We start from the raw sequence: 13,566 nt of genomic DNA, 5'->3' as shown, positions 1-13,566 counted from the left end.
AAAGCAACTTTAATTTAGTAAGCTGGTAAGTTTGAAAGGGGAGTTACCAAAGTCTGAGCATATTTAACCATTAAAAATTTTCTTTTTTCTTTTATACAGCAGTCCTATAAATGCCAAGAAGGTGAGCACCACAATTGGCAATGATTCGTACATTGGGCTTTGGAGAAATTACCTTATTCTTTGCTGCAGTGCAGCAACATGTAACATGACTCCTTCTGGGTCAGTGCGCTGCTCCCCTCCAGAGACGCTGGCGTCTACACCAGATAGTGGATATAGTTTGGATTCTAAAGTAAGTACAACTTGATTGTTTCAAGTAAACTAAAATAACAAATAGAGCATGATAACAATACAAAACTAATTTTAGATCTCTTAAAGAAGTTATTTAGACATTAAATGACTTAGTTGTTTAATATTTGAAAAGAATACATCAATAGGTTTATTTCTATTTGAGATGATTTCTAGATTGTACCTGTAATGAGATGCCAGGGGTAGTGATGGAAGCTGAATTATTGGTGGTATTGCAGAAGTTTTCAGATAGGCACATGAAGATGCAGGGAACGGAGGAATGTGGGTCATGTGTAAGCAGAAGGTATTTAAATTGGCATCACGTTTGGCACAGACTAAAGTGCCTATTTTTGTGCTAGACTGTTCTATGTTTGCAGGTGAGGCTTACTTGAAGAGAGTCACCTAAGCCCACACTCCAACCAAATTGAGCCTTGGCTGTCATTTGGAATAATCTATGTATACTTCTGGCATTTTTCTACTTCAACAAGGATTTGTCCTATTTGATGAGTTTGACTTTAACATTAGTAGGAAGTGGGAGTGGTTGAAATAAAATTAACTCTGGTTTGGATTTGTTCTAATGCCAGTTTGGAGAAAAGCACCTCCACTCCATCCGCCATATGTGGAACTGCCCAGTGACCAAATGTTTCAATTTCAATTCCAAATCCCAGTCCTGTTCCGACATGTTGGCCTATGGCCTCATTTTGTTCCAAGATGAGGTCACTCTCAGGGCGGAGGAGCAACACTTTGTATTTCGTCTGTGTAGCCTCCAACCTGATGGCATGAATATCTATTTCCCCTTCTGGTAAAAAAAAAATTCCTTCCCCATCCGTTCTTCCAATATTCTTCATTCTGGCCTTTTACTTCTCACCTGCCTATCACTTTCCCCTAGGTCCTGTCCTCCTTCCCTTTCTTCTGTGGTCCACTCTCCTCTTCTGTCAGATTCTTTCTTCTCCAGCCCTTGACCTTTCCCACCCACCTGGCTTCCCCTATGATCTTCCAATTAATCATATAACAATCACAGCACGGAAACAGGCCATCTCGGCCCTCCTAGTCCATGCCGAACTCTTAATCTCACCTAGTCCCACCTACCCGCACTCAGCCCATAACCCTCCACTCCTTTCCTGTCCATATACCTATCCAATTTTACCTTAAATGACACAATTGAATTGGCCTCTACTACTTCTACAGGAAGCTCATTCCACACAGCTATCACTCTCTGAGTAAAGAAATAACCCCTCGTGTTTCCCTTAAACTTTTGCCCCCTAACTCTCAAATCATGTCCTCTCATTTGAATCTCCCCTACTCTCAATGGAAACAGCCTATTCACGTCAACTCTATCTATCCCTCTCAAAATTTTAAATACCTCGATCAAATCCCCCCTCATTTGATCAAGGGGATCAATGAATAGAGTCCTAATTTGTTCAACCTTTCTCTGTAACTTAAGTGCTGAAACCCAGGTAACATCCTAGTAAATCGTCTCTGCACTCTCTCTAATTTATTGATATCTTTCCTATAATTCGGTGACCAGAACTGTACACAATATTCCAAATTTGGCCTTACCAATGCCTTGTACAATTTTAACATTACATCCCAACTTCTGTACTCAATGCTCTGATTTATAAAGGCCAGCGTTCCAAAAGCCTTCTTCACCACCCTATCTACATGAGACTCCACCTTCTGGGAACTATGCACTGTTATTCCTAGATCTCTCTGTTCCACTGCATTCCTCAATGCCCTACCATTTACCCTGTATGTTCTATTTGGATTATTCCTGCCAAAATGTAGAACCTCACACTTCTCAGCCTCCTTCCCTTCTCCCACCTTTTTATTCTGGGCCTCTTCCCACTTCCTTCTCAGTCTTGAAAAAGGGTCTTGGCCTGAAATGTCAACTGTATTCATTTCCATTGATGCTACATGGCCTGCTGAGTTCCTCCAGAATTTTGTGTGAATTGTTTTGGAAAATATTTGATTTTTTTTTCTCTTTTAGGCATACATTGCCTCTCAAAGGCTGTAGATTGGATATTTTTACTAAATTACACACTTTGGCATTTGTGGTTGCTGTTGCAGGGTGGTTAACTGCCCATTGGGATTGTCCCTGATGTTGTATTCTTGAAGAAGGTGATGGCTGGCAAATGGAAGGCTGGTGGAAGCTGTGTTAGGGGGAGATTTGAGTTGAAGTGAAAAGAAGTGAGGGAGGACAGGAATTGGCTGTGAAAGCTGAGGAAATGTATACATTCCAAGTAGTTTTTGCATATCATCATTGTGTGTGTGTGTGTGTGTGCACGTGCACGTGTGTGGCATGGTTTGGTTTGCATGAGTGTGGGTGTGCAAGTCACTGCATGAGTGTGCAAATACACATCTGCTATCTCAAACAGTCCCATTTCCCCTCTCATTTCCCAGTATCCCTGGAAATTATTCTTTCTCATGTAACTCACCTTTGATTATTTTGGCCATTACCCTACAACAAAGGGTCGTTTACAGTGGCCAATCGCCATGCCAGAACTAAAGAAAAAAACAAGAAAGCTCTAATGTTAGCTTAAAAAAAAACAAATGCTTACCTTCCAGTTCACCCAAGCTTTGGTTAAATGCACTTAATCAAGTCCAAAGTTTACTCACTTTATTGTTGCCCTTGACAGCTCCAGCAGCTTCAGTCTATTGGGGTCCATAATTCCAAAACTAAAATCTAGAATTTAAAAAAACATGCAATGGAGGATGGGAAATGATTTGACTGATACAGATTGATACATTTGATTAAAATGCAGTCAGTAAGCAATGGCAAACACAGAATATTTTCAAATTGTCAATTGGAAGTAAGTCCATGAAGAAAGTTAGGGATAGTATTATTTGAAAAGAAGTTGTTAATTTTATTGTAATGAAATATTGGGAGATTTATGAAGCACTCACATAAGATCAAAAAATCAATCAAGAGAAGAAATAAAATTTTGAAGTAAGAAATAATTTTTGAAAAGAATCGTGTAGCAAAATGAATATAGGATTCACTGAGGCAGTGAAATTAAATGGGGGGTAGTGGGTAAAGGAATGGCAAAGGCACAAGTAAATATTTTTTCCTTATTGTCTTTTAAAGAATAACTATCAGAAATGGAGTGTAACCATTATTCTAACGACTGCAAGGAATTTCAATTAATTAATATCATTAAAAAAGGGAGTGCTGGAGAAATAAAGATAATTAAAACTAGATAAATCCCTTCAAATCAATAGTTTTATCACATGGCTCTACATGAAGTGGCTACAGTGGTCTCAGATACCTTGGTAATGATCTTTTAATGCTGCTTAGATTCTGGAAAATCTAACAGTCATTAATAACACATAAAATGCTGAGGAACTTAGCGGGTCAGGAAACATCTGTGGAAGGAAATGGACAGCTGACATTTTGCATCAAGATCCAGTTGTGGAATAGATAATGAGCATGCTTGTGGTCTTGCTGGGTTAATGACACACTAGCAAGTTTGGAAGGCATTGATATTTGCCATTACTAACTTGGTTGATATATGCCATTACTCCATTTTTGGCTTTCTATAAATAACCACTGATCATCCTTGAGAACAGCAGGAACAGGGCTGGCAAATAATATTTTCAGGTTTTGTATGGCTTTTGAATACCAAAATGAAGACAGTAGTGTTAATTTTCATGTGAATCACACTCTGTTCCTATATTGTTTGACTTTACCAATCTAATTTATCTGAACTAACTAATCCTCAAATTGTACTTAGCTGCAAAAATATCAAGTAAAATATAAACATAAATTCTGCACAATTTTTACAAGATCACAATTAGAAGGAAAAAAAACAAAGTCCATTGGAGTTCCAAGTGGTCAGAGTGTGCTAAACTCTAATGATTAGGATTGTGCGGTCATTTCAATAATCACATGGTTGAAGGAATGTCGCTGATTTTGAACTGGGTGGTGTGGGATTTCAGTCTTCTGTACTCCCTTCCTGATGGTAGCAGTGTGAAGGTAGCATGATATAGATGTTGATGATGGTTGTTTCTTTCTCATCCCTTATCTATACTTTGAAACAAAGCATCCAAATTTACAAATAGCAAAATCCCACAACTTGCAGTTCTTTTTGCTAGAAGAGTTAACTAACTGAGAAGGATAATTCCCAGCTATTAATTGACAGTATATTTTCTAACCACATTTGGCGTCTTGATTTGGAATTTCATCCAGAATAAAGACCTCTTTCTGTGCTTGTGTGACTGATGTCATTATAGATGTCCTTTAATGTTTATGTTTGTATCATGGACTGAAACCATAACTTGGTCTCAAACAAGAATGTTGTCAACCAAGCCAACTTGGTACGTCTAGTAGTAACCTGAGGATTAAATAGCATGAAGTTCTGAAAATATAAATCTTGTATTGATTTGAATCATCGTGTAATTTCAGGTAATTGGCATTCCGTCCCCATCCTCATTGTTCAAGTTTATAGTACCAATGATGCGCTCTGAGAGCATGGAAATTACAGAATCTCTGGTGCTGGGGCTTGGCAGGACCAACCCTGTAGCATTTAGGTAAGAGCATTTCATTGCAGAATTTTCACACGTCCTCAGCACAGACAAAACTTGAGATATGTTTGATTTGATTTCTCTTTCAAACTATTATGAGAGCAATACACGTGATGCTAATTTTGAAAAATAGCAGAATATTGGTAGCTCGGGTTGGCTGTTTGGAAGTTTGGTTAATCGCTGAGCTTGGTAAAATGTTTGCAGATGTTTCTGCTCCAATCTGCATGGAGCCGAAATGTCTGCAAACATTTTGCCCAGCTCTGTGAAGATGGAACCAAACTTCCATGATGCAGACTCACCCAACCTTTCAACATTTATTTTGAAGTTGCTTCTAAACCTGCTCAGTTATCAAACTTAAGTGTTATGTTCAAAGAAGCAATTCTGTTATGTCCTTAGTTGCTTGATGTTTCTGTGACCCTACATTTAAAGAGACAGTACAGTTTTCTTGAATTCCCACTTTCTAGTCAAGTGCAAAAACTTATCCAATATTCAGTGCCCTTCATTTCGAACAAAAATTAACATTAATTTGCAAACAATGTTGAATATAGTTTCTATTTTGTGACTTTTTAGCCCAACAAAAGAGAATTCTGAATAGGTTATTTTTTGTTTTCTCCTTTGTTGCAGGGATTTGATAGAAGAACTTCACCCCATTATTAAAGAAGCACTTGAAAGAAGACCAGAGGTAAATTTTTAAAAAATGGTCTTTTTCTTCATTAACATTTCAAATCATCTGACAAATTTTGATTTTGTTGTGAATATATAAAGTCACAGGTTTGGTTTATAGATTTTCCAAAAGTGCTTTCACATTGGGAAGCAGTTCCAAAATGTCTAATTGATAAAGAACATTGTGCTGTTTAAGCATTATTTACAGGAATTTTGATATTTTAATCCTTGGGGAATTCATCTAAACAGATAAATGAATTTTCTTTCCTTGTTGACACATAATTGACAACAATAACGGGTAATTCCTGAGTCCAGGTTGACAATATGTAAACTTGACATACTGATACAGCCAATCCATAAAATTGCTACATTACTGTGCAAGTCTTAGGCACCATAGCTATATCTATGTGCCTAAGACTTTTGCACCATACTGTGTATTAAATGTTATCATGCTTTTGAGTTGTTATAAGACTTAGGAGCAGAATTAGGCCATTCAGCCCATTGAGTCTGCTCTGCCATTTCATCATGGTTGATCCATTTCCTTCTCAACCCCATTATCCTTCCTTTTCCCTGTAATCTTTCATCCCTGACTAATCAAGAGCCTACCACCTCTACCATAAATACACACAATGACCTGTCCTCCACAGCCACTTATAGCAATAAATTCCGCAGACTTACCACCCTCTGGCTAAAGAAATTCCACCTCATCTCCTTTCTGAATGGGGGTTCCTCTATTTTGAGGCTGTGCCCTCTGGTCCTGGACTCCCCCGCTATAGGAAACATCCTCTCCATATCCACTCTGTCTAGGCCGGGGGTCGGCAACCTGCGGCTCCCGAGCCATTTGTGGCTCTTTCACCTCTGTGCTGCGGCTCCCTGTGGCTTTGGGAAATAATTGGTCAGTATTTAATTAAAATGTATTTTATGTTAGTTTGTTAGCTTTTGAAATGTAATTCTAAATTTGAAGATTATGGTGATCTTGTACAATCTAAGTGTGGCGACACATTTCCTGGCAGATCCGAAACGGCTCACAATTAGCCAGCATTCCGGCTAAGGGAGATAGCCTACGGGGGTTTGTGAGTACGCGTCTTTTGCAGCATCTGCGTCCATGGGGGCTGGGTTGAGGGAGGCTTAAAAGCAAGGCTGTTTAGTTCGAATAAAGTTATTCGACTGCAGTTTACTGACTGCGTGAGCACACCGCTACAACGTGTTTTTATCGCTATTAATATACGTCACCACTGCCAATACCTGACACCCGCCAGTGCGCGATTTCTTTAATTTTTCGATCCAAGGTAAGCCAACTATGGAGAATTCTAAAAAAAGAAAAGTGACTGAAGAAAACAGAACGTTTCATGATACGTGGACAGATTCATTTGCTTTCACTGTTGACGAGACTGGTTTACCGGTATGCTTAATATGCAATGAGAAACTAGCAAACAACAAAAAGTCAAATGTCGCAAGGCATTTCCAGAATAAACACGCAGCCTTTGCTCAAAAATATCCGGATGGAGATGAGAGAAAAAAAGCCGTTTCGGAACTGATGCGGAAGGTTGATCTGAGCAAAAATCATTTCCAGAAATAGATGAAGTCTGGAAAATCAACGACATACACCAGTTATATTGACGCTCAGGAAATAGTCAGGCACGGGAAGCAGTTTACAGATGGTGAATATATAAAAGAATCTTTCATTAAGATTTCAGAACATCTATTCACGGACTTTAAAAACAAGAGTGAAATTGTGCAGAAAATCAGGGATATGCCCCTCTCTGCAAAGACTGTCAAAGACAGAACCATAAAAATGGCAGAAGACATCACAAGACAGCAAATTAAAGACATCAATTCAGCTGTGGCCTACTCGATTGCCTGTGACGAGTCTAAAGACAAAGGTGATATTGAACAAATAGCGTTGTTCTGCCGGTATGTAAACTCTGCCGGGCCACAGGAAGAACTGATTGAGTTGATACCTCTAAAAGACCAAACACGGGGGGAGGACATCTGTGAGGCTGTCTTGAATTGTTTAAGAGCCAAAGGAATAAAGACCACCCATCTGGTGTCAGTAGCTACTGATGGGGCACCTGCTGCACAACAAAGTCCAGTGGCTGTCCAAAGGGGAGGTGCTGAAACGCTTTGTCGCGTGTCTGGAAGAAGTGAAAACTTTCCTGGGCAGCAAAGGGCTCAACTTTCCTGAGCTGGAACAGCCAGAGTGGCTGGAAAAGCTACACTTCATGGTAGACATGACAGCGCACCTGAACACGCTGAACACAGCTCTTCAACGGGGTAAGGACGTACAGCCCTGCACATGTTGGAGGATGTTTTGGCATTCGAGCGCAAGTTGACGTTGCTTGCCAGAGATTTACAGAAAGGCACATTGTCTCACTTCCCCAATTTGACAGAGTTCAAACAAGGTCACGACATGATAAATTCGGAGTATTTACATTCTGTAATCATCGCAATGCAAACATCGTTTGGGAAACGCTTCTGTGAGTTCAGAGAGGAAAAAAACACATTATCCTTCCCGGTCACTCCCCTAAGCATCGATCCATCCCTACTAAATACGACTGCATTGTCAGGTGTGAGTCAACCTGAACAAGTATGATAAATATTTTAATTGCCTATTATTTTACGTATATTCATATGTTTTCATTGTTCAGTGAAATAGTCCTTTTATTTTTCAGGTTGACAGCTGGCTGACGTTATTTTTGGTTTGCTGCTGGCGGCAAATTTAAGTTTGGCGTTTTTCATAAATACAAGAAGGACTCAAATAGACGTTGAGTATTTTACTTAAAAGTAACCTTCAACCCAACGTCTTTTTTTCGGAGTTCAAAATGTTTTTGTTGCATGCAGAAATGTAATTTCATTTTCTCTGCAGGAGTTCATCAATTTCATAAATGCAACACATTATAGTTTGTTTATACATAGCATAAAGGCAAAACAAAACGTTGTATGCAGTGTTATTTCATTTTAAATGTCAAGCGGGTTTTGCGGCTCCCAGTGTTTTCTTTTCTGTGGGAAACGGGTCCAAGTGGCTCTTTCAGAGGTAAAGGTTGCTGACCCCTGGTCTAGGCCTTTGAACATTCGATAGGTTTCAGTGAGACTTCCCCCATCATTCTTCTAAATTCTAGTGAGCAAACCCCCAGAGTCGTCAATTGCTTCTTATACAATGAGCCCTTCCTTCCCAGAATCATTCTCGTGAACATTCTCTGCACCCTCTCCAATGTCAGCATGTTATTTCTAAGATAAGGGGCCTAAAACTGCATAGAATACCAAGTGAGGCTTCACCAGTCCCTTATAAAGCCTTAACATTACATCCTTGTTTTTTGTATTGTTGTCAATTCAAAATGAATGCTACTATAGCCTTTGCCTTCCTCACTTACTGACTCAACCTGTGAATTAACCTCTAGGGCAGGGGTCGGCAACCTTTACCACTGAAAGAGCCATTTGGACCTGTTTCCCACAGAAAAGAAAACACTGGGAGCCGCAAAACCCGTTTGACATTTAAAATGAAATAACACTGCATACAATGTTTTTTTTTTGCCTTTATGCTATGTATAAACAAACTATAATGTGTTGCATTTATGAAATCGATGAACTCCTGCAGAGAAAACAAAATTACATTTCTGCATGCAACAAAAACATTTTGAACTCCGAAAAAAAGACGTTGGGTTGAAGGTTACTTTTAAGTAAAATACTCAATCTATTTGAGTCCTTCTTGTATTTATGAAAAATGCCGAACTTAAATTGTCCGCCAGCAGCAAACCAAAAATAACGTCAGCCAGCTGTCAACCTGAAAATAAAAGTACTATTTCACTGAACAATGAAAACATTTGAATATACGTAAAATAATAGGCAATTAAAATATTTATCATACTTGGTTAATGGGATTTCTGCTCCTGGACCTCAGCGCATAGCGTCTGCACATCAGGGCTGTATGACGTCACCTTCATCTTTACACAGGATCACAAGCTGTCATCTGTGAGGCGTGCGTGATGTTTGTTTTTAATAAAGTTCATGTTGGAGAACACCTGCTCACATACATATGTGGATCCAAAGATCGACAGGACTCCAAGCGCATACTTTTTAATGTTTACATAAATGTCAGGGATAGCATTCTATGTTTCGAACACAAGTTTGTCCGGTTTGGGGAGGTTTTTAATATCACTCCATCTGTGATTCTGAGCAAGAACGGCCTTCTGACGGGCAACATCTTCAAGGTCTGCTGTCAAGCGTCTAAACTTGGATTACCCATATGTCTTTGTCGGCTGTGTCGGCCAGTTCCATCTTAAGATCAGGTTGACTCACACCTGCCAATGCAGTCGTATTCAGTAGGGATGGATCGATGCTTAGGGGAGTGACGGGGAAGGATAATGTGTTTTTTCCCTCTCTGAACTCACAGAAGCGTTTCCCAAATGATGTTTGCATTGCGCTGATTGCAGAATGTAAATACTCTGAATTTATCATGTCGTGAGTTTGTTTGAACTCTCTCAAATTGGGGAAGTGAGACAATGTGCCTTTCTGTAAATCTCTGGCAAGCACTGTCAACTTGCGCTCGAATGCCAAAACATCCTCCAACATGTGCAGGGCTGTGCGTCCTTTCCAGCGTGTTCAGGTGCGCTGTCATGTCTACCATAACAGCCACTCTGGCTGTTCCAGCTCAGGAAATGTGAGCCCTTTGCTACCCAGGAAAGTTTTTACTTCTTCCAGACACACGACAAAGTGTTTCAGCACCTCCCCTCTTGACAGCCACCGGACTTTGTTGTGCAGCAGGAGATCAGAATATGCGCTTTCCAGCTCGTCCAGTATCAAACAGAATTGACGCTGATTTAAACTTTTTGCCATTATTTTATTGACAATCTGAATAACAACATACATTACTTCTGTGTATTCCGGAGGAAATGTTTGAGTGCACAATGCCTCTTGATGCAAGATGCAGTGAAAAGTCAGCAGCTTTTTGCCCAGCGACTTCTGCAGAAAAGCCACAAATCCCTTGTATGCTCCTGTCATACTTGGTGCCCCATCAGTAGCTACTGACACCAGGTGGGTGGTCTTTATTACTTTGGCTCTTAAACAATTCCAGACAGCCTCACAGATGTCCTCCCCCCGTGTTTGGCCTTTTAGAGGTATCAACTCAATCAATTCTTCCTGTGGCCAGGCAGAGTTTACATACTGGCAGAACAGCGCTATTTGTTCAATATCACCTTTGTCTTCAGACTCGTCACAGGCATTCGAGTAGGCCACAGCTGAATTGATGTCTTTAATTTGCTGTCTTGTGATGTCTTCTGCCATTTTTATGGTTCTGTCTTTGACAGTCTGCAGAGAGGGGCATATCCCTGATTTTCTGCACAATTTCACTCTTGTTTTTAAATTCCGTGAAAAGATGTTCTGAAATCTTAATGAAAGATTCTTTTATATATTCACCATCTGTAAACTGCTTCCCACGCCTGACTATTTCTTGAGCGGCAACAAATCTAGCATATGTAGTTGATTTTCCAGACTTCATCCATTTCTTGAAATGATTTTTGCTCAGCTCAACCTTCCGCATCAGTTCTGAAACGGCTTTTTTTCTCTCATCTCCATCCGGATATTTTTGAGCAAAGGCTGCGTGTTTGCTGGAAATGTCTTGCAACTTTTGACTTTTTGTTGTTTGCTAGTTTCTCATTGCATATTAAGCATACCGGTAAACCAGTCTCGTCAGCACTGAAAGTAAATGAATCTGCCCACGTATCATTAAACGTTTTGTTTTCTTCAGTCACTTTTCATTTTTTAGAATTCTCCATAGTTCCCCTACCTTGGATCAAAAAATTAAAGAAATCACGCACCGACGGGTGTCAGGCATTGGCAGTATATTAATAGCGACAAAAAACACGTTTTATTTAGATTGTACAAGATCACCATAATCTTCAAATTTAGAATTACATTTCAAAAACTAACAAACTAACATAAAATACATTTTAATTAAATACTCATCATTTATTTTCCAAAGCCACAGGGAGCCGCAGCACAGGGATGAAAGAGTTGCATGCGGCTCCTGAGCCGCGGGTTGCCGACCCCTGCTCTAGGGAATTCTGCACAAGAACTTCCAAGTCCCTTTGCACCTCAGATTTTTGAATTTTCTTCCTGTTTAGAAATATGTCCATGCTTGTATTTCATCTACCAATGTGAATGACCATACACTGTATTCCATCTGCCATTTTCTTGCCCATTTTCATAATCTAAGTCCGTCTGCAGCCTCCATGCTTCCTCAACACTACCTGCCCCTCCACCTATCTTCATATTGTCTGAAAACCTAGCCACAAAGCCATGAATTCTGTCATCCAAATCATTGATCTACAGCATTAAAAAGAAGCAGTCCCAACCCCTGGAACATCATGAGTCCCCAGAGGCGAGTCAGGAAAAGCTTCCTTTATTCCCACTCTTTGCCTCCTGTCAATCAGCCACTGTTCTACACATACCAGTATCTTTATTGTAATACCATGGGCACACTTATCTTGTTAAGCAGCCTTATAGAAACATAGAAAATAGGTGCAGGAGTAGGCCATTCGGCCCTTTGAGCCTGCACCCCCATTCAGTATGATCATGGCTGATCATCCAACTCAGAACCCTGTACCTGCTTTCTCTCCATATCCCCTGATCCCTTTAGCCACTAGGGCCATATCTAACTTATGTGCAGCATCTCATCAAAGGCCAACTGAAAATTCAAGTATTCAACCTCCATCGATTCTCCTTTGTCTAAAACAGTTATATACAGGACCACTTGCACTTGTAGATGAAGTTTTGTCATTTATAATTGTAAAAGCACATTGATTGTTACTTCAAAACGTACTAATGCATTTTTACATTTTTGCATATTGTTCAGGTAGATATAAATCTGTGCAATGGAAAAATATTACAATTCTTCAGCATCTTTTATGAACTTTTGTCATAACAAAGCACTAGAGAATACATTTTGTAGTGTGAACACTAACAAAGATTTTGCTGTTTTCTTTTTGACAATAATTCTCCAGCAGTCTGCCTACATTTGCCCCATATATGTGAGCAGGTTTAGTTCCTTGGTGAATGCATATCTGAATACAAAAGGTTTTTATTAAGTATTTTGCATCATTTCTCACTGTGGAAGACACTAGCAGTACCCTGGAAGTTCTAGGTGTGAAGTTACTGTATCTTGAGAGAAAGTTTTTGGGAAACTGAAAGGTCTGAAAGTAGATAAGTTACCTGGACCAGATGGACCCCAGAGTTCTGAAAGAGGTGGCTGAAGAGATCATGGAGGCATTAGTAATGATCTTTCAAGAATCACCAGATTCTGGAATGGTTCTGGAAGACTGGAAAATTGAAAATGTCACTCCACTCTTCGAGAAGGGAGGGGGGCAGAAGTAAGGAAACTGAAGACCAGTTAGTCAGTTCTCAGTGGTTGAGAAGATGTTGGGAGTCAATTATTAAGGATGAGGTCTCGGGGTTCTTGGAGGCATGTGATAAAATAGGCCGTAATTGGCATGGTTTACTCAAGGGAAAATCTTGCCTGACAAATCTGTTGGAATTCTTTGAAGAAGTAACAAGCAGGATAGACAAAGGAGAATCGGTTGATGTTGTGTACTTGGATTTTCAGAAGGCCTTTGACAAGGTGCCAAACATGAGGCAGCTGAATAAGCTACAAGCCCATTGTATTGCAGGAAAGACTCTAGCATGGATAAAGCAGTGGCTGATTGGCAGCTGGCTGAGTGGGAATAAAAGGAGCCTGTTCTGACCAGCTACCGGTGACTAGTAGTGTTCCATGGAGTGTGTGTTGGGACTGATTCTTTTTATGTTGTGTCAGTGATTTGGATGACGGAATTAATGGCTTTGTTGCAAAATTTGTAGATGATATGAAGATAGGTAGAGGGGCAGGTAGTTCTGAGGAAGTAGAGGGGCTACAGTGGGTTTAGACAGATTAGGAGAATGGGAAAGTAAATGGCAGATGGAATACAGTGACGGGAAGTATATGGTCATGCACTTTGATAAAAGAAATAAAAGAGTTGACTATTTTCTAAATGGAGAGAAAATACAAAAAACTGAGACTCAAATGGACTTGGAATCCTTGTGCAGGATGCCTTAAGGGTTAATTTGCAG

At 39.9% G+C, this 13,566-nt stretch overlaps 1 protein-coding gene across 10 annotated transcripts in view; it reads left to right on the top strand.

The window, feature by feature from the left end:
* fryl (furry homolog, like) overlaps positions 1–13,566 on the top strand; it is a 346,929-nt gene that overhangs the window by 195,951 nt on the left and 137,412 nt on the right. For all 10 annotated transcript variants that reach the window (XR_009515656.1, XM_059989161.1, XM_059989159.1 and 7 more), the window contains 3 exons: positions 100–289; positions 4,688–4,812; positions 5,431–5,488. Coding sequence is in view for 9 of the 10 variants with exons in the window: in XM_059989161.1 (XP_059845144.1) it covers positions 100–289; positions 4,688–4,812; positions 5,431–5,488 (373 nt within the window). In the remaining variant the exon portion in view is untranslated. The remainder of the gene's footprint in view (positions 1–99; positions 290–4,687; positions 4,813–5,430; positions 5,489–13,566) is intronic.

The sequence above is a fragment of the Hypanus sabinus genome, chromosome 14 (genome assembly GCF_030144855.1).
Source record: "Hypanus sabinus isolate sHypSab1 chromosome 14, sHypSab1.hap1, whole genome shotgun sequence".
Lineage (NCBI taxonomy): Eukaryota > Metazoa > Chordata > Chondrichthyes > Myliobatiformes > Dasyatidae > Hypanus > Hypanus sabinus.
Note: the sequence above shows the minus strand (reverse complement) of the source record. Positions and strands in the feature narration are given on the sequence as shown.